Source organism: Branchiostoma lanceolatum, chromosome 11 (genome assembly GCF_035083965.1).
Source record: "Branchiostoma lanceolatum isolate klBraLanc5 chromosome 11, klBraLanc5.hap2, whole genome shotgun sequence".
Lineage (NCBI taxonomy): Eukaryota > Metazoa > Chordata > Leptocardii > Amphioxiformes > Branchiostomatidae > Branchiostoma > Branchiostoma lanceolatum.
The window spans coordinates 2,069,228-2,088,601 of record NC_089732.1 but is presented as its reverse complement, the minus strand read 5'-3'; the positions used below and the strand labels follow the sequence as shown (position 1 = coordinate 2,088,601).

The window sequence follows — 19,374 nt, the reverse complement described above, 5'->3', positions numbered from 1 at the left end:
AGAGTATAGTCTATGCTTAGTACTCTGTACTACTTTACTCATGAGTCAGAAGGGAGATAGTCAACAACATGCTTTCAAGTATGATGATTCCATATGGGATTAACAAATTTATATGCTTGTAAAGTATGAAAATAAGGTCCTTACCATTTCTCTCTGGTGTACACGCTCTAGGTTTCTCCCTCCTAGATAACTTCTTAAGTTCTGACACAGGGACATCCTCATTCTCGTCTGATTCGAACCCACAGAACTTCACGGTTACGTGAGGGGTTTTAGCGGGAGTCGTCTGTATGGACCGGATAACGGCGTCGTAGTACTCGCCATCGTAGGAGCAGGGAGCCTGGCACCGGTCACCCACACACCACACTGGAACACAAGGGGACAAGTTTGTGCACATGTAACATCTACTAACATAATTCTGACAGGGTACATAATTCCTAGCCTGGAATCCAGACCTATTATAGCCCCCGAGTCTCTCTCTGCAAATAGTATTTGCGGAGAGAGACTCGGGAGCTATAATAGGTCTGGATTCCAGGCTACATAATTCCGGCACCCTGAAAAGATTATGTCTGTCTGTCTGTATAATTCTCTCCTGTAACAAACGTTATATGTTTATCTAAAACTACAGTATACCTGGGGGGTGCTGCACTAAAGATCTCTCAAACCCACTGTTTTCCAAAGTAGCAGATTCATGTAAACCGGCAGATTAATGTAAATGAATTACACTTACGTACACATAGACAATACAAGGAGAAAGCTAGGCGGTTTGGGGCATGTGATGTCTTTAATCTGTGAAACTACTCTGTGGTAGAGGCTTATAATGGTTGTACAGAGACATCAACGGCCAAAGACTGTGGTCTTGGCGGTCACAACACAAACTGTAGTGTATTACGTACGGTGTTGGTAAGTTTAAACAATTTTATGAGTTTTAAGATACAAGTTGAGATTGCAGCAAGGGCGGGATGGTGGTAACATTGCAGGGGAGGCGAGCCGGCCGCACGAGGCGGCGGATTTTCGCGTTGTGAGCATGGCACGAGCGGAGGTCAAAGGTCGCTTCCTCCAGCGTAATTCCCTACGATTGGTCCAGACCAATCCTACTATAATTACACTTACGTACACATAGACAATACAAGGAGAAAGCTAGGCGGTTTGGGGCATGTGATGTCTTTAATCTGTGAAACTGCTCTGTGGTAGAGGCTTATAATGGTTGTACAGAGACATCAACGGCCAAGCCGAGGGTAGTGAGGGCCCCAAACCGCGTAGCGGAAAAGTAGTTAGTTGTAGTGGTAGTGCTGAATCTAAATTAGGAGGTAGCTGGATATTCAAGTTCATAAAAAAGTGTCCAAGGCTGGTGAAGAACGCGCCGCAGGACGTCACCGGCCGGGCACTGTCGAACAGCGTAGAGACAAACCGGAAAGGGTACGTCGGCGTGAGTCTCTCACTTAGTACTGTGAAGTGGACCGTGGGCGGGTACTGGGGGTCTTCGGCACGCAGCTGGAGCTGATCTTGATGAACTGTCAATCTGGCTGTGCTAAACTACTCTAATCTACTCTACTCTACTGGAAAGAGTCAAGAGTTTCGGGTGTGCGTGGTAATCCAGGCTGATGACGATCTCGCTGCAGGACGCTGCCGCGGACTCCAAGTCGGACCGGAAGGTTAAGTCGCATCGACGTGGAGTGGGGAGCCTTGAGTACGCTGCTGTAGATGCACACCGCATTCTTGTAGACCGTGTAGGTACGGGTGGAAAGGGAGAAGGGCGTGCGATGAGGAAGTACCGCTCGTGGAAGCTCGTGGATAAGTTGTTAGGTTCGCGAGAAGAAACATGGCTGCTCAAATCACGGGCCGGAGTCTCGCGAGACCCCGCCTCAAGGGCGGGAAGTGAGTGAGGGAGGGGGGCTGTCGGTCCGATCGTTGTGTACTCTCTGTAAATACGCAATGGTGGGACGGCAACCCGCAGGTTTCTTGGCAGGTTCGTGTGCCTCGGCAGTTGGGAAACGTCGCACGGTGGTTGAGAGGCTTGATGAAGGCTCAGAATGTATATGTCGGAGGAACTCACACGGGGCAGGCGGGTGTGCAGTCCCAAGCTGGTGGAGAAGACTCGCTGCAGAACGCCGCCACAGATTACGAACAGTGTAGAGACAGCCGGAATCAGTCTTCGGGTGAAACTCTAGCTTAGAACTGCGAATCCAGGTGGACAACGTTACTGGGAGTCCCCGCACGCTACTGTGGTTGCACACCGCGGCCCTGCGTTAACGAGGGGGGGGGGGCTATCGTTCCGGTCGCTGTGGACTCACTGTCTCTGTGGACGTTATGGGCAGGCAGGAACGGGTGTGCAGTCCCAGGCTGGTGAAGAAAACTCGCTGCAGGACGTCGCCAAAGATTACGAACAGTGTAGAGACTCAGGGTCGGGAGGAGCTCCAGCTTAGAACTGCGAATCCAGGTGGGCAACGTCACTGGGAGCCCATACACGCTGCTGTAGTGCACACCGCGGCCCTGCTGTCTGAGTCGGCGTCGGGCCCAACGAGGACGGCAACCCGCGAGTTTCTTGGCAGATTCGTGTGCCTCGGGAGTTGGGAAGCGCCGCACGGTAGGTTGAAATGCTTCATGAAAGCTCGAGAGGGGAAAGGCTTCCGACGGAACATTGCAGGGGAGGCGAGCCGGCCGCACGAGGCGGCAGATTTTCGCGTTGTGAGCATGGCACGAGCGGAGGTCAAAGGTCTCTTCCTCCAGCGTAATTCCCTACGATTGGTCCAGACCAATCCTACTATGATGTTTCATTGTATAGTTAAAAAAAATTAACATTACTCTTAGACAAGAATGCAACAGGATATCTAGCATGCTTTATATGGACTATAAACTAACTTAGCTGCTTTAACATAAAAGATGTCATGATTTTGGGAATTTTTTCTACCAAGGGTTCCTTGATTTGCTAAAAAATTAGACTACCATGCTCCCCAACTTTAAACTGGATGTAAAGCATCCTACCAGACTACCTGACTGAAGACTCTACTAGCACTCTTCTCTACTCTACTCTACTCTACTCTACTCTACTCTACTCTACTCTACTCTACTCTACTCTACTCTACTCTACTCTACTCTACTCTACTCAAAAGTTATGTGATAAATTTCTAATTCTCGTAAACTTTATTTATAACACTCACCTCCTCTCTCAGCATCCTCCTCAAATTCTGTATCCTCTGTCTCTTGATCCTCATGACAATCCTCAGACTCAGTGGCCATCATTCGAAATACGGTTATCTACTTTCGCTAATATCCCTGCCATGTCAGTCCATTCATAGCGTAGACTGCAGTGATCACAAACTAGGTAAGGGGGAGGGGGGCCAGGGGCGTTCCCGAAAGAAACAAATGCAGCGAATACGAGGCCATTTTCCGTCGTACCTGGCAGAGAAATGCATACACGTCTTCTATCAAGTACCAATAACGTCTTAACACCGGAAACTAGAAGAATATGACGCAATTCAAAGGTTTAACCGATAAATTGTACGATGAAAATATAGACTTGCCTCGACTTGTTGTGAGGTCAATAAGGTCAAAGGTGGCTTGATTTTTGACCTGCTGATCCAAATAAAACAGCGTATAACGACTGGACTGGTATGACACATTTAAGGATTAAAGAGGTGGGAGGTGCAAGTATTAAAATAGAAAGTAGTTGTGGAATAATTCACCGATATGAAAGTTCTACACAAATAAATCACCCTAAAGTCGATAGGAGACGTTGTGCTGTCTTGCAGTACCAAGGAGCTTTAATCAACGGATCAAGGAGCTACGTTTAGTACGTAAAACCTGGCCTGGTCCTTCTAGATTGTGATTCAACTTTCTTTGTTTGTTACATTGGTTTGATACATCTCAGTTACTAACAATTCACAACATGCAGGGCTCATGGCTGCTCAAACTACACGCAAATGCACACATGGAATAGAAATAAAGCAGGACGAAAGTAATGAATAGGGTTCAGAGTTCACGGTCCTAGGTCAAGGTGCAGGCGTGAGGATAACGGCGAAGGGAGGGGAGGCAACTAAATGTGTGATTAAACAGAAGCCACGCAGAGAAGTACGATGGTAAGTGGAGGTTTGCCAAACATTTTCTTCTAACAAAGTCACCTCCAGCTTCAAAAGTGTCGATCCGCGAAGGACGTCTGTTATTAGATTCTTATTAGGCCATGGTTTAATAGAAAGTGACGTTCTTACTTCCGCCTTCTGAAATGGTCTACTACAGTACGTTGCAGGATCTTAAACGTTACAGTTAAAATTGATCATAATTGCCAGGACATATTTAAGGTCAAACGTCAGTTATGCTAACAAAGGATTTTAAAAAATCTTAGTGACTTCTAACGTAAGTTATTATTGTGTGCTACCGTACTCACTTTACCATACAGACTATACTAGTCACTTTGGGTCATGTCCACATGTGTAGGTGTATTATACTAAAGCCATGTCTCATGGGCAATAAATTAGGGCATAAGTATGATCCTTAATTACATAAAACAATAAAATAAGTTAACGTCCAGCGACATAGCAGAATAAACTCCTGGACCAGTAACAACAAGTTGCACGGAAGTGTCATGCATGACGTATTTCATATGTAATTTGACACCGCGTACTTCATCATGTTTTTCTAATTTACACGATAGATTTTAAAAGTACCTGATGTTAAACCTTTATTTTATATTCAAACTATCCACAATAACTTTGGACTGATCTACAGCTGTGATCACGGTGTAACGTTAAGTAACATCAGGATATTCTTGTAGATGCTCTTGAAATTGGCATTCACACCAAAGCCACGTTTTGAGAATAGTTCCTATGTCATCGAGTGTTCGTTCTTTCCAGGAGAAGTAACAGAAAACCAGGAAGATTACTTGATATATATTGTTGTTTCGAATTTCTTTCAAGTTTTTATGCCAATTCATTCACAGTTTTGTTTCTTTTCATGTTTAGAATCTAAGGTCATCACAACAAGTGACATTTTCCAGTCCATGTGAGGAGAGAAAACCATGACATCAAACATTTCCAGATTTCTGTGTGGAGGGAATTTCATCTCACGATTAAGACTTTTCCAGCAATCGTCAAGTTCCAGTGTTGTGATTCCAGCAGCTTTTGACAAAGCGACTTTCAGGCTGAATTCCAGTCATTTTTCTGGACTTTCCAATGGAAATGGCACCCAGCTGACTAGCTGCAGTTCGAAGGTGAGTCGGCAGAGGGCTAACAACCCATGGCGATTGGAGGTTTGAAAGTCTTACTAGTTTTATGAACGCTTGATACAACCTTACGACCCCTGCACCGATGGTACACTTTTGCACATCAAAACACCATGGCTATGTGTTTCGCACGTGAACGTCACGTACCGCTCATGTCGGTTAAATTCACAGCACAACATTATTTTCTTCCATCGCTTCAAACAAGCGGCGGGACAAACATATATAGTGACTTAACTATCATTTGTCTGTAGACAGTACTTTGACAGTACAGTACTGAGTAATTGTGCACTTTTTCTGGTCTATGTTTTTCATGTATAGCGCTAGGAGGAGAAAGACTCAGCAGTGGACGATAATGGGTAACCCTTAAACACAAGTCTTCATCATAGACCTCTGACATGCTCGCATGGTATTAAACAGACGAGAAAAAGTTACAGACCATGGGTTTTTCTTTCTAGAAGAGCCAATATTTCTCCCAATGGGTTAAACATTTGGCTCTGTCCGCGCGGTTTTAACTTAAAGATGAATATGTTTTGAATAAATTGGACGATAATTGGTAACTTTACGTTACTGAACCCCCATCTCGTAGGACGACGGCAAGATGTTAATAAGAGAAGCGAAGCATGGCGACTACGAGGCGGTGATGAAAATGGCGTCTACGGACACCTTCCGTGACGGTTTCGACTACCTGCCAGCCAAGTTTCACCAGTATGTGGACGATCCGAACGTTTTCGTGCTTGTAACAGAAGAAGACGACTGCCTGGTAAGCACATTGAAAAGGTGATAGTCACCGGTAGATAGTTGCATCAGGTTGGTAAGTCACTGAATACAATTTATTCCACCGACGTTTCGGTGAAGTGGTGAACCATTCAGAATTGCCTTGAAGAAGGTAACAGATGGTCACCGAAACGTTGGTGGAATAAATCTCTTTATTGTGTAAAAAGAGGGTATTTTTATTCGGTGATAGTCAGAAGTAATGTCAATCCTTCCACACATGTGGTAGTAGTAGTAGTACAGCACATTATTGTACAAACATTCTGGGTGTATATATTAAACTCACAAAAAGACTATTCCATGCAGGCGGTGATCTACGTCTACATGTTTAACGACGATGGTGAAGCTCTACTAGCGAAAACCGGTCGTCAAAACCCCAAATTTAAAGGAATGGGTACCTCTCGTCGCATGAGACAGGCCGCCTTGATGATGTTCAAGCATTTCCTCCTCCAGCGATGTAAGCCGACGACTTTACTACGAGGTGTTGGTGAGGCTCACCGTATGGATGTTCGCAAAGTCCTTGTGCTCATGGGTCTCTGGCCCGGCAAGGAGAAGTGCAACTTTGTAAGTACATCGTACACTCGTGAACTAGCCTCCATATGAGGCTCTCTGGGCCCTTTTTGGGCTAACCATACATTGTTGCTGATGACTAGCACATTTTTCTACAGGAAAGAAGGTTGAACAGCTTTGAGCGTTTATCTTGATATCGTGGACAATCTAGGATGAAGTGTCGTTATGAGAGGTGACTATCACATTTTCTGGATGTCAACCCAGAACCAGGCTGTAACGGTATGGTCAATCGACGGCTTTGCGTATGGAACTGTAGTTAGCCTTTCTCGTTGGACCCGCGGCACGCTGGCGGTGTCGCTGCGGCCGATCGAATTGACAAAGCACTCAACGAATTTCATCGTCAAAAAAACGAATCTTTCTTTCGTCGCCTACCCGACTTTTGTTTGTTTCTCTCAAAAAGAGCACTTCAGACCAACCAACAAGTGTTAATATGAATATATAGGGCATGATTCCCATGATTTGTGAAATTCATGGACTTGCATTATTGCCATCTGGACTAACCACACGATTGTTGACTGTGTTACAAGTTACGTCCTTTCCGTTTCAGGATGTCATGTACCTTCAGGCTGACGTGTCTGCCATCCAAAGTAGTCTGGCATCAAGCAACACGCCCGCCTACCTTCTACCGCTCACCCCCTACCAGCCTCCCGACCTCCACCGCCTGCTGCCGCCCGCCTTCTCGGCTGCCGTCCTGCCTGAAGGCCGCGTGTTTGTTGGCTGGGATCCGTACAAACTTTCTGAATCCAACATGAAGAAGTTTGTAGAAGCGGGGTGCTACATCCTTGTCGACCCAACCGAACCGGCCGCTAAGAGTCTTAGGCGGGAGTTACATGACCCCGCGAGGCAGGGTGTATCACATAGACATACACTGTAAGGACGAGTCTTTATGTAAGGCTCACATCGCACACCACGTGAAGAACGCCTGTAGTCAGTATACAGGCATGATAACCTTCTGCATCATGGTGATAGACCAGGATTTAAAGGAAGCAGTGATGAAATATTGCGTAGAAAATCTGAAACTCGGTCACCTGCCTCACGATCACACCTATACTCTGTATGAAACAGACCTCACCACCATTTCTAAAGCAGCTGTCGGTAAAGCTAAGTACTAAACACCAACCGCTGATGATGTGGTCGAAAAGGAGACAATTTGCATAGAATAATGTCAAACAAACGTAGATAGATTAGACTGTTGAAATTGTCTCATTTCTTTTTCGACATTTTGTTTACGACGATCCATGGTGATTTTATTTCTTATATTAACATTTGTATTTTGTGTTGCAATATTTGAGTTCTTCCATATCTATCTAATTTCTGTTTTCCATAACTATGAGCAGCAACGAGAGACCCATACACATTTTTGTCAGCTTGCCATCCCAGATTTGCCTCATTTATCAAAGAAATATAACGTTATCATTTGACGAAATCATTACGTTCATTTGTACTGAACAGCCTACATAAACAAACCTTACAGTTTACCGCCCCAAGTCATACATACTTGCACAGAAATGTAGCGTGTAACATTTGATGTTCATTCCAATAAATCAGTTTTTAATTACAAGGTTGCGTCACGGATTGCCATGGATTATATCATCCTCAAAACTCTACGCACCTTTGAACAGAGGGACAAAGGTGAATGACCTGGCGGACAATGGCCTTTTTCTGGGGTAATGCCGTCATCGATTTTGGCGTGGACTGTTCTTTAACCATTGTAGAAGTTTGTTAAAGTATGCGCTAGGCGAAATCAAATTGTAACTTTTCTTGATTTTAGAATGTCAGTGGCCAGGGGATAGACAGTCCGAAGTAGACAATAACAAGAACGCTGCTTTTGAAAAAAAAAAGAACACTGGTAGGATTTGACAAGGGTCACCTACAAACCTACTTACCTACTTTTAGGGCTTTAACCGGAGAATTTAAATCAGAGAAGTGATGAAATGCTTGCAATAAAACATCGTTCGATCGCAAAAAAAGCATACTTGGATCGTCCCTTTCTGTTATTTATAGCGCAGGCGGCCTTTCCCACCGACCTAGTTGACTCTAGCCAAGAATAAACATCGGTCAAGGTCAGCACTTGAGTGCGCAGTTTACCTAACCGGCCGTAACCACCGGTGGGCGTACTGTTCCAAGTGGCACCTGAAGCAAATAACCTCTTCCTATACCGTCTTCAAGAAGTCCTCAAGGAACTGCGTCGTCTTAGCAAGGAGGTTTTGTCAAGATTTGAGCCTCTTTGGTCTTAAATGAGGTTGAAGTCCTCAGGTGACCCTTACGGGTGTGACGCAACATGGTGGTCGAACTCAGCGCTTAACCCGTAGTGTTGCGTACGTGTCGTGTAGGACCTTGAACAGACAACCTACTTAGATATACCGTCTCCAAGGACCTGTGTCGTCTTAGCAAGGAGTTTTTAATCTCCTTCGTCTTTCGTGGAGGCTTGACGTCCTCAGGTGACCCTTAAGAGTGTGACGCAACATGCTTGTCGAACTCTGCCTGAGCGCTTACTAGCGTTACGTACGTTTGCAATTGTTCTTTGTGTTACGTATGGGTGTTATTTGCTCGGTGACCTTGTAGTAACGTTGCAGTTAGCGACAAAGATGGCCGCACCTGGCTTCTGTCGAATGTTCCTCTCCTACGTGCGGTTTCTTGTGAGCTGGACGTTACAACTGATCTTCCTGCGAATCCTGGGGATCATTTCTCCGGCCAAACAGCGTCAGATTCTGGTTAAAGTTGCCAAGGCCACACAGTTCTGGGACTGTCCCCTCGAGTTCGACGACTATGCAGGTATTCTAAGACACTTGAACTCATACAAGCATTGTGAGGATTGATGAATAGTAACCGAACGTTTGATTTAACCTCTGTATGAAAATTACATGAAGTAGTCATGGGAAAAAATGACGATTGCGTGTATGCTTTACACATACAATGCTCTTACTGAGTGTGAATTTAGTTCACCGTCTTCACTTTGATTTGTTTCATCTGTGTGTTTATAAACGATAAGTGTTTATAAACGAAAACTTCTTAATACACCTCGTTTTATCACATCCGCAAAGGATATGTTGTTGCTAAAAGTTATTTAGTTTGTTTGAACGACAGAATAGTTACAGCTGTTATGAACGGATCTATCGAAGTTGGCAGACATTCAGCTCGAGTAGGCCAGTTGAGGCACATCTACTTCTTTCTAAGGCTTAACAGAAGCTAAACATCATTCCTTTGTGTTTGTTTGTTTTCCTAATTTTAGACACCTTCCTGAGCCTGAAAGCTTATCTAGACGTGTGCTGGGCGATTTGGTATGACGTCACAAGCCGCGTCCGGGTCGGGGCCCGGGCACCCGGGTGTGACGTCATCGAACTGGACACGGGAAGAACACGTGACCTTTTAGAATTTGGAAATCCAGGTAATGAATCTATCTCTTTTTTCGCATTCGTTAGCTCAGTTTTTATATGTGTGATTAGGTCGCTTGATGCACTTAGAGACTTAGGCGTTCTAGGGCTGTAAATCAGTGTCTTACACTGAGTTGTGCCACCATGGCTAAATAAAACAAAAAGAAGAAAAAATGTTGCGTTCTAATCAAGGACATTTTGTTAGTGAAGATGGTTATGATTTCATAATTTTCCCCTTTTCTAGTATCATTGAGATTTTAATCTATGAGCTTTTCAGGTTAAGACGTTTATGATGCGATAACTTTTTCCTTTTTCACCAGGCCGTCCCCCAGTATAATGCACTCCTGTATGTCTAAACTGTGCATACGTATACCTGGGGAATGCTGCACTAGAGATCTCTCAAGCCCCCAATCTTTAAAAGTAGCGGATTAATGCAACCCAGCGGATTAATGCTGGAGGTTAGAATAGTTGTTAACTATTAGCTTTTTTTAGTGTTTATGGTTTGATAACTTTTCCATTTTCCACCAGGCCGTCCGCTGGTGCTGAACTGTGGCAGCTGCTCCTGACCTCCGTTCCGGGCCAAACTGGCCGACTTCAAGCGCCTCGCGGCGGACTTTGAGCGAACTGCAGACTTCCTCACGGTAATGAAGATAAGTTGCCGTCATACTCGTTAAATCCATCAATCAACCAATCGATCGATTCATATATCCATTCCTTCATCCATCCATCCATCCGCCCATCCAACCATCCATCTGTCCGTCCATCCATCCTTCCATCCATTCATCGCTTTTATCTTATCTATGAGTGCCCTAACAGTCGAAGTCAGTCAAGTTCAGCATGGGGGGGGGGGGGGTTATAATTGCATTTTACGGATAGACTTGTTCGAACAAATATACAAATATAAACTCTGGGGCCGGGAAAGATACGGATATTTGCAATAAATTTTCTTAATTCGTTTGGTTTTTCTCTTCTTATTTCTGACGCAGGTTTACCTAGCCGAGGCGCACCCTCCCGGTGGCTGGGCATTTAAAAACAACATCAACATTCCTCAGCACCGTTCTATTCAAGAACGCCTAGCGGCTGCCAGAATACTGCAGCAACACGACGACCACGCCCCCTGTCCCATTGTAGCCGACACCATGGACAATGCCGTGGCTAGAACCTACGCCTGCTACCCCGACCGCCTGTTTGTCATACTGGACGGTATGGTGACCTATAGGGGCGAGCTTGGGCCGGAGGGGTACCATTTGGACGAGGTTCGCGACTGGCTGCAAAACTTTACTGGCATCGAATAAAACAAATTTTATCTTACACAACCAAGAGATTTCTGAATGAAGGTTGAACTGTAATTGACAACACAAAAAATTTGACTTACCCAAATTTTTGACTGACTAACACAGATGAACTTTCAAGTGAACTAAGAGATTTATTCAACCTTCTCAAGGCAATTCTAAGTGGTTCACATTGCACTGCAGCACAGGTGTCGCTGCTTATAGATGCATTCCCAAACGCAAAATATTTACATGTATACAGTCACAGGAAACGGCATCACAATGCGGTCCCAAACGCACAAAAGTTGAATAAATCTCTTGGTTGTGTAAAAATAGACTTTTTATTCAGTGACTTCCCAACCTGATGAAACTATTCACGGATGTTCACTGACATCGGTCACTAAGAATAAGCCATTCCTTCTCCATGTAGTTGCTACCGCAACGTAAAGTACAGAAGATCCACAGAGGAATAACACTAATTATGAATGTATAGACAAAAGAGAGATAAGAATAAAGCAACAGAAACTTACCAAACAGAACAGAGGAATAGACGTGAATACGCAGTGATATTGTCGACATGTCTAGATCTGAATAGAATAGAAGTACATGCCTACCAAACCTTCTAAAACATGGACGGACAAGTAAACTTTTTAAGAGAGGAAAAGGACGATATAGAATGACGGGTTGTTCCGTAAATCCTAAGAGCGGACCGACCCCGAAAAATGCGATCGTTCCTTTTCCCTTCTTGTGAAAGTGAAGTTTTACATGTTCTGTCAAACTTCATCCATCATTAAAGACTTCTTTTCGACTTTGTTTGTTTCTTTGTTTGTTGTTTTCTTAGTCCATATGGAATTTTGACAAAAAAAGTATAAGAACATTAACCGCTAAGTGACGGGTCATCAAGAACATATTAATACAAAACACAAATGAGTAAATTCACATCTTTAATACAATTTGAAATGGTTTGTAAGTACACAAATGACTTTTGCAGACGAAAACAACCCCACGTCCCTTAAATGATGTATAATATATTGCTTCCCTGCAGTACCACCTAAGAATACATGGTGTCGCTCATAAGATGTGCAGTCGCCAAGTTCAGTGATTTTAATAGAAGTAATTCTATTATTCCTTCTAAACGTTTAATTCCACACTTTTTATTCTGTAACTCTTTCGATAACACATAGCTTATAATTACTTACCTCTTAGTTCCCTAAAGTAAGGTCTCTTTCATTCCATAAAACGGCCAACAACGAGCAAACATCTTGATTTACCAAATAACAGCCCCTACTGACGCGTTTACTGAAAGGTCCCTTACAGGTCGGCACTGGGCGCTCTTCTGTTCACCTGTTGACTTGAAATGGAGTGTCCCCGTTTCGTAGGTTGGCGGGAGAACAAACCACTCGAAGTTACGATGGGGGAGGGTTGGTGAATGGATAGATGCATTTTCCCAATACAAATGGAACTGCGACGTCATGCTAAGAGGTCATTGCACAAATAAATGCACAGATGATGATATTTAATCCCTAAGATATATTCATAAAACGTTCTCTTACAGATATTTAGAAATAATGTCTTTTTATCCCCCTACCAACGAAAATGAGGCACACCACAATACAAACACACATACATTTTCAGCAAATTTCTTATTTGATATTCAATGTACTGACTATCTTTTTGGAAGAAATGATAACATATGAAATACTGGAATATATTAATATTTTCAAATTTTGTAAACCACATGTTGATGTGTCACGAGGGAATAAAAGACCGGGGAGGGGGGAAGTCATTTAATTTTCTCTTTTTTTATCGGCAAATTTACTAGCAAAAGTCTACCTCCGAAATATACAATATCATATTCCTTTATGAGTCACACGTTATAAATTTCTGAAACAACGCAAGGAAACTAGAACGTAAAACATGTGTTCATTGTATTTCCCCCGAACATCAAAAATGTATGAGTCCAAAGCGTTGGACCAATCACCATCCAAGTTCTAGTGTCGTCATCTTTCATACAAACTTTCGCGCCACTTGCCTTGAGAGAAATTGCGTCCCGGCCGCTGCGTTAGAACCGTGAGCATTTCAGGTGAGAATTTTCAAATTTTCTGCTGTAGAATACAATGTTTTACCCATATATTACCTTGTATATCCCATGTAGAGCAATGTGCTGTATATGTTTGCTTATTTACGCTGACTTTTAACATATTTCTGACAGACTTAGACATCCAAACTTGAGTTTCGCCAGACGGATATTGCGTAACCCTTGTCTGAATTTTCCTGTCAGAAATTCCTTTAATGTTTCTCAAATCATTCTTATTTTACAACGAAGTTGTTGATTACGGTCAAATAAGTGTACATGTGCAATTTTTCTCCGTATTTTTGAGAATTTCCTGTCAGAAATCCTTGGAACGAAAGCGTCGGTCCATTCGCCCTAATACATTGTTACGTGTATATTGTAGGCGTCACCACATAGAGTAAGATAGTCGGTCAGAATTCGAAGAAAATGTGACTTTTCCCCACATGTTTGGCTCAAAATTACCAGAGAAACCGTTGTGCCATCTAGTAGTATCACATTTAGGTCGGTTTTAGTCGTTTTTATCGGGAAAATGTTGAGAATTCTGGAGTGGCGCGGGATCACGTAGCGTAGTGGCGTCCCGTGTAATGTGTACGGGGCCTGGGGACCGCCTGATAGTCGATGTATAGTCGGTCAGAATTTGAGCCAAACGTGACTTTTGTTCAAAATTTTCCCTCGAAATTATCAGAATGTATGTTATGACAACTAGTAGTATCACTTTTGGTCAGTTTTAGCAATTTTCATCGGGAAAATGTTGAGGGAATGTTGAGTATCGGTGGAGCGTAGTGGGTGCTCGGGGAGCTGGTGTGGGGGCCCGTGCACAGGCTCGGGAGTAGCTACGGTCGGTCAGAATTTGAAGAAAACGTGACTTTTGTCCACAAACTTACCTCAAAATTATCAGAAAAATAGTTGTGAGATCTAGTAGTATCACTTTTAAGTCAGTTTTAGTAGTTTTTAACGGGAAAATGTTTAGAAATATTGAATAGCGGTCGCAAATAGCGGGGGCGCGGGGAAACAGGCGGCGTAGGCGGGCTAGTTGATAGTCGATGTATAGTCGGTTAGAATTTGAAGAAAACGTGAATTTTATCCAAAAGTCTTCCTCAGAATTATCAGAATAAATGTCATGACATCTAGTAGTATCACTTTTGGGTCAGTTTTAGCAGTTTGTATCGGTAAAATGTCGACAAATGTTAGGTAACGGTCCAACGTGATGGGGGCGCGGGGAGACAGGTGTTGGGCCCCGTGTAGGTGTGTAGGCGATTCCCGGTACGGGGCTCGGGGACTAACGACGACGCAAATTGATACTTGCAGTCAGAAATGTAGTAGAATTTGAGCTATCAATTATATGAAACGTTTTCGTAAATGCTTTTTTTGAAAATGCTCAAGGAATTTGTGAAAAAAATTATTTTGGGACGATGGCGGCTGGCCGTCTGACTGAGCTGTCAATCATGACACGGTGGTAAGTGTTACGTCAAAAGTTGCTTAAAAAGTGATTCGTTCTCACAAATTTGCCTCAAAATTGTCGCGAAAATGGTACTGGAAATTAGTAATATCACTTTTGGGTCAGTTTTATAAATTCTTATCGGGAAAATGTTGAGAAACGTTGAGTAGCGGACCCAAATAGTGGGGGCGCGGAGAAACAGGTGTTGGGTCCCGTGTACGCCTGTAGGCAATAGCCGGTACGGGGCTCGGGGAGTAACTACAGTGGATTCTTGAATACAATGACCAATAGATAGTTGCAGTTCTAGATAGATTCTATATATTTCCATGTGTTTTTCTCGGCTGTTTTTCGGGATCTTTCAGGAAAATTAGCGTAGCGCTGACAGACACGTTATCCCTAGCGCAGCGGTCAACCTTCTGTTTTCGGTGAAATTTAGCGATACCTCCGCCTGGATGTAGCAGAGCTAACGGCCTCTTCTTGTGAACAAATAGTGGACCTTGCCCATTTTCTTCCCATAAACATATTTTTGTGTGTATTCCCAGGTTGATTGTTCTAAATCTAAAATAGCATACCTCTGACAGACATCGTGTCTTTAGCGTTGCGTTCAACCCTATGTTTTCGGTGAAATTTAGCGAAGCCTCCGCCTGGATAGCGCCGAACTAACGGTGCCTCCCGAGGAAAAGTGATGGGCCACGCCTCTTTTCCCTTGAACATTCATGGCTTTTATTACAGTTTCACACATTTCAAAAATTCTTATTCGTGTTAATCTTGTTTAATCTCTCATACTTTACAATTGTTGACGGGAAGTTCACCGGTTCTTTGGCGCTCAGTTTACCAGAAATCTTGACACCTGTCTCTCCTACTTGCAGCTCGGCAGCGCCGCCTAGCTCACCAGCAACGAACTGCAGAACAAACAGACAGAAGGCTAAAACTATACAAGTCATTCTCTGGAAGGTTAGCAATCTACTAGTACTTTACACATTTTATTGCACTTTTTAAGAAGAAAACTTAATACTTCTTACGACGTTGATAACATTCTTTTCAACCTAGAATTGATGTGTTCAAAAATTCATATTTTCCTAGAATGATCGTAGAGTGGAACTCGTTGCAACCAAGTACCGTGGAAGCAACCTCATTAGACAGCTTTAAACAATGCATGCAGTTAGATATGCGAAGGTTAGACGTGACAGGTCGTTCGGTGTAATATAACCAGCTGCTGCTGCGCCGCGTGCCTGCAAAGCTGGTGTGTTACGCCGAATGGCGATTATACCGACTATATAGATACAGATACAGATTCTTGTTTTCTGCTAGATGTGTGCAGGCATTTTACATCATCTACAATGTAAAGGCCATGCCTCAAGTTTGGACCTCTGACAGTTGTTGCTAATGTTCTTGTAACCATGGCAACATATTACGTAAGGTCCTTGGTGGTAATGTGTTTTCCTTTCACCAATAGAGCACTGAAGCAGAGATGGCATTGATTCCTGTCTGCCAGGCTGTTGAAGTGAAAGAGCTTTCCTGTGACCCCTACCAGGTATGCTGATATTTCTTGCATTCTTATAGCCTTTTCATAACTCTATGTATGTGTTACATGTAGAAATCTAGTTCTTTCTTTTATTTTTAAACAAAATTCTGTAGAAAAAAAGATTACACCTTACCTTAGCAAACAGATACAGTGAAACTATATGTGCTTGCCAGGCTAGTCATTTACTTTCTCCTTCTCTCTCTCTCTTGCTCTCTCTTTCTCAATCTCTCTCTCTCTCTCTCTCTCTTTCTCTCTCTCTCTCATACTCCTTCTCCCCCTCTCTCTCCCTCCTTCCCTCTCTCTTTTCTACAGATCAACCCTACAACTGATGTCACTGTTTCCGGGCTACCTGAAGGGAAGCAAGCATCAGAGAAAGGAAGAACAGGATTTGTAGATATCCTTTCCTTTTATGTATTAGGGTGGGGGGTGTTGGGGGGACTTAAGCCAAACTCTACTTTGGTTTGGCTCAATAAATAAGTTACAACAGCTACTATAAAAATAGGAAACATTTTGGAATTAAAGTGCCTTGTGACTAAGGTTTTCAATAACATTAAATAAAAGTATTGGGGTACTGGGATAGACTTAGTATATAGATTAGACTTAGTAGAAGTAAGCCACACACACTGCCGCCATTCCTGAGCAAAGGGAGGATTTCATCATCAGCATCGATGGACTTCACAAGAGAGAGATGAAATAGCTTATTTATGATAGCTTGCAGTAGATGACAATAATATTGTTTACTTACGAATTTGATCTCGATTTTCTTAGTCCATCTTCTTAGAACGAAGATGAGACATTGAAAGATGTAACAGTGTTCTGAATGTTTGCACCCGTCTTGTAAGAGAAGAGACGGAACACTGACTGAGATATAATCGTGTTTCATCCATTTTGTAAGACGATAGAGGTAGTCTACTTTCTTTTTGCCGATCCTTAAAAGTAGAAAACTAAGATTATCCATCTTGTAAGTGAAGATAGACAAGTAGCTATCGCGGACGGAATCGCCCTGCAAGAATTGGACTGCTGAGTCATACCTGAAAACGTCTTGTGAGAAGATAGAAGTAGTCTACTCTCTTTTCGTCCATCTTAAAAAGTAGAAAACTAAGATTATCCATCTTGTATGTGAAGATAGACAAGTAGCTATCGCGGGCAGAATTGCCCCCCAAGAATCGGGCTGCTGAGTCATTCCTGAAGACGTCTTGTGAGAAGATAGAAGTAGTCTACTCTCTTTTTGTCCATCTTAAAAAGTAGAAGACTAAGATTATCCATCTTGTATGTGAAGATAGACAAGTAGCTACTGCAGACAGAATTGCTCTGTAAGAATCGGGCGGCAAGAATCGGGAGATATTCCTGAAGACGGACCCCAACAAGAGACTTCCACCACGCTACCATCGTCACACATTGAATAAAGAATCACACATTGAATAAAGATTTTCAATAAAAATTCAGACTAAATATGAAAGACACTAGTAAAAAGCAAAATAGGAAAGAAAGAAAGAAAATGAATATCAAATTTTCGACAGTTTGTAAAGTAAAAAGGCAGCACTTTCACCCGCCTTTGGCTTGGTCTCTGAAGCCCACATACACTTCGACCTTAGATTAGGAAAGGTGAGTTAAACACTGAATTAGAGCAGGGACTTAGTTAGTTGTCAAAGTGTGTGTGATGATTCAGAAAGCGAGCCTTCAGTTCTAAATTTTATTTTAAGGTGGGTGGGTTGATGCAAACAAAATACAAATTATCTTTTTCAAGACATACATAGAAGACAAAGTTGTGGATTGAACTCTTATCCACAAAGAACTTTGATGTTTTGCATAATAAGACTAGATGTTAAGCTAACTAAGTTAGTTGGTAAGTTGTTAGTTTGGGTAACTATGTAAGGTGATAAGCTATATAGCTACTAAGGCTACTAAAGCTAGTCATAAAGTAAGTTAAGCTAAATAAGATTTGAGAAGATTTCAAAGTTTGCATAATCACAAGCAGGCACACCCAAATTTTAGCTGATATCAGGCCAAAGGACTTCCCAGTTCTGGTGAACAGAGAATTTCTTTAGCCTGGCCTAGTCTACGATCTGCAAGAGGACACCTGTGTTTTTATGTTCTTGGAGACAACAGCAAGCCGCTACCCAGATGCCAGAGGTAGGCCATGACTGCATGCTGTACTAACATGTGCTTTCTTTCCCCATACCTACTGCTTATAAAAGGGGGGTCCTTTCCAATGCCTTCTGCGAGCATCTGGGGTTAGGGCCAAACCATGCATGGTTTTTGTGTTTTTTTGTCCCATGGTGGGAAGGGAACTGGTGTCCTTGAGGGAACGTGGGAATTTTCTTTTATTTTGATCCTGCGTACACACTCTGTAAGCTGCTTTGATACTGAAATAAAGAGACAGTGTCTGAATACTGTGTGGTCTGAGTTACTTGCGGTTAGGTATAAGATAGAGTAAGCACTACTTCGCAACTTTTGGATACCTAATCGTGTACATTTTGATACTGCGCACACACTCTGTGAGCTGCTTTGGGATTGAAATAAAGAGACAGCGTCTGAATACTGTGTTGTGTGAGTTACTCGCGATTAGTTACAAGATAGATTAAGGACTTCTTCATGACTTTTCGTGCCAATTTTGAGGATGGACACAACTTCTGTGGAGTGACGACGATGAAAGGATAGGTTTGTATTTTCCAGGTAAAACATGTGAATATGTCACTGCAACTGTTTTAACTTTCTTCATCACTGAAACTTTTCTAACTTTTTTGTAGTTTCCTTTCTTTACAGGTGATTCCATGGAAGAGCCAAAGCAAGCGACGGGACAGTGACAACAGTGTAGTAAAGGAATTCCTTTCTCACAACAATATATGACCTGTTTGAAATCCACTGTAATCTTTAGAACCTCTTAATATGTTTAGAACCTCGATAACTGAAAGTGATTGCAAATTTGTGCTACTTTTATTGGCATCATCCAATAAAAAGAATGTACATGCATGCAACTATAAACAGATGCATACATTAAAATTCTGTCTGTTTCAAGTGATATTCTCTTTAAAACCTGCGGTAAGTGGTCTGATCTTAGCAGTAACTGTACCATATTCTATGGCAGCTGCTTAGGAATGGTTCAGTTTTTTCTGTGACACTGCAGCTCCTTTTC

The 19,374-nt window shown here is 42.8% G+C and overlaps 1 protein-coding gene and 1 pseudogene across 1 annotated transcript; both read left to right on the top strand.

Moving 5' to 3' along the window:
- Positions 1 to 3,975: 3,975 nt before the first annotated feature.
- Positions 3,976 to 7,430, top strand: LOC136445060 (probable N-acetyltransferase 16). Its single transcript, XM_066442913.1, has 5 exons — positions 3,976 to 4,076; positions 4,956 to 5,203; positions 5,802 to 5,975; positions 6,293 to 6,550; positions 7,104 to 7,430. The coding sequence occupies exons 2-5, from the start codon at positions 5,012 to 5,014 to the stop codon at positions 7,428 to 7,430; spliced, it is 951 nt and encodes a 316-aa protein (XP_066299010.1). The 5' UTR covers positions 3,976 to 4,076; positions 4,956 to 5,011.
- LOC136444724 (type I iodothyronine deiodinase-like) lies at positions 7,377 to 12,010 on the top strand (annotated as a pseudogene).
- The last annotated feature ends 7,364 nt before the right edge of the window (positions 12,011 to 19,374 follow it).

Bases quoted from the DNA above. Each gene is read 5' to 3' on its own strand.
- LOC136445060 (XM_066442913.1), top strand. From the start codon at position 5,012: ATGACATCAAACATTTCCAGATTTCTGTGTGGAGGGAATTTCATCTCA. The intron at 5,204-5,801 runs GTGAGTCGGCAG...CCCATCTCGTAG, and splicing joins TGACTAGCTGCAGTTCGAAG to GACGACGGCAAGATGTTAAT. The intron at 6,551-7,103 runs GTAAGTACATCG...TTTCCGTTTCAG, and splicing joins GCAAGGAGAAGTGCAACTTT to GATGTCATGTACCTTCAGGC.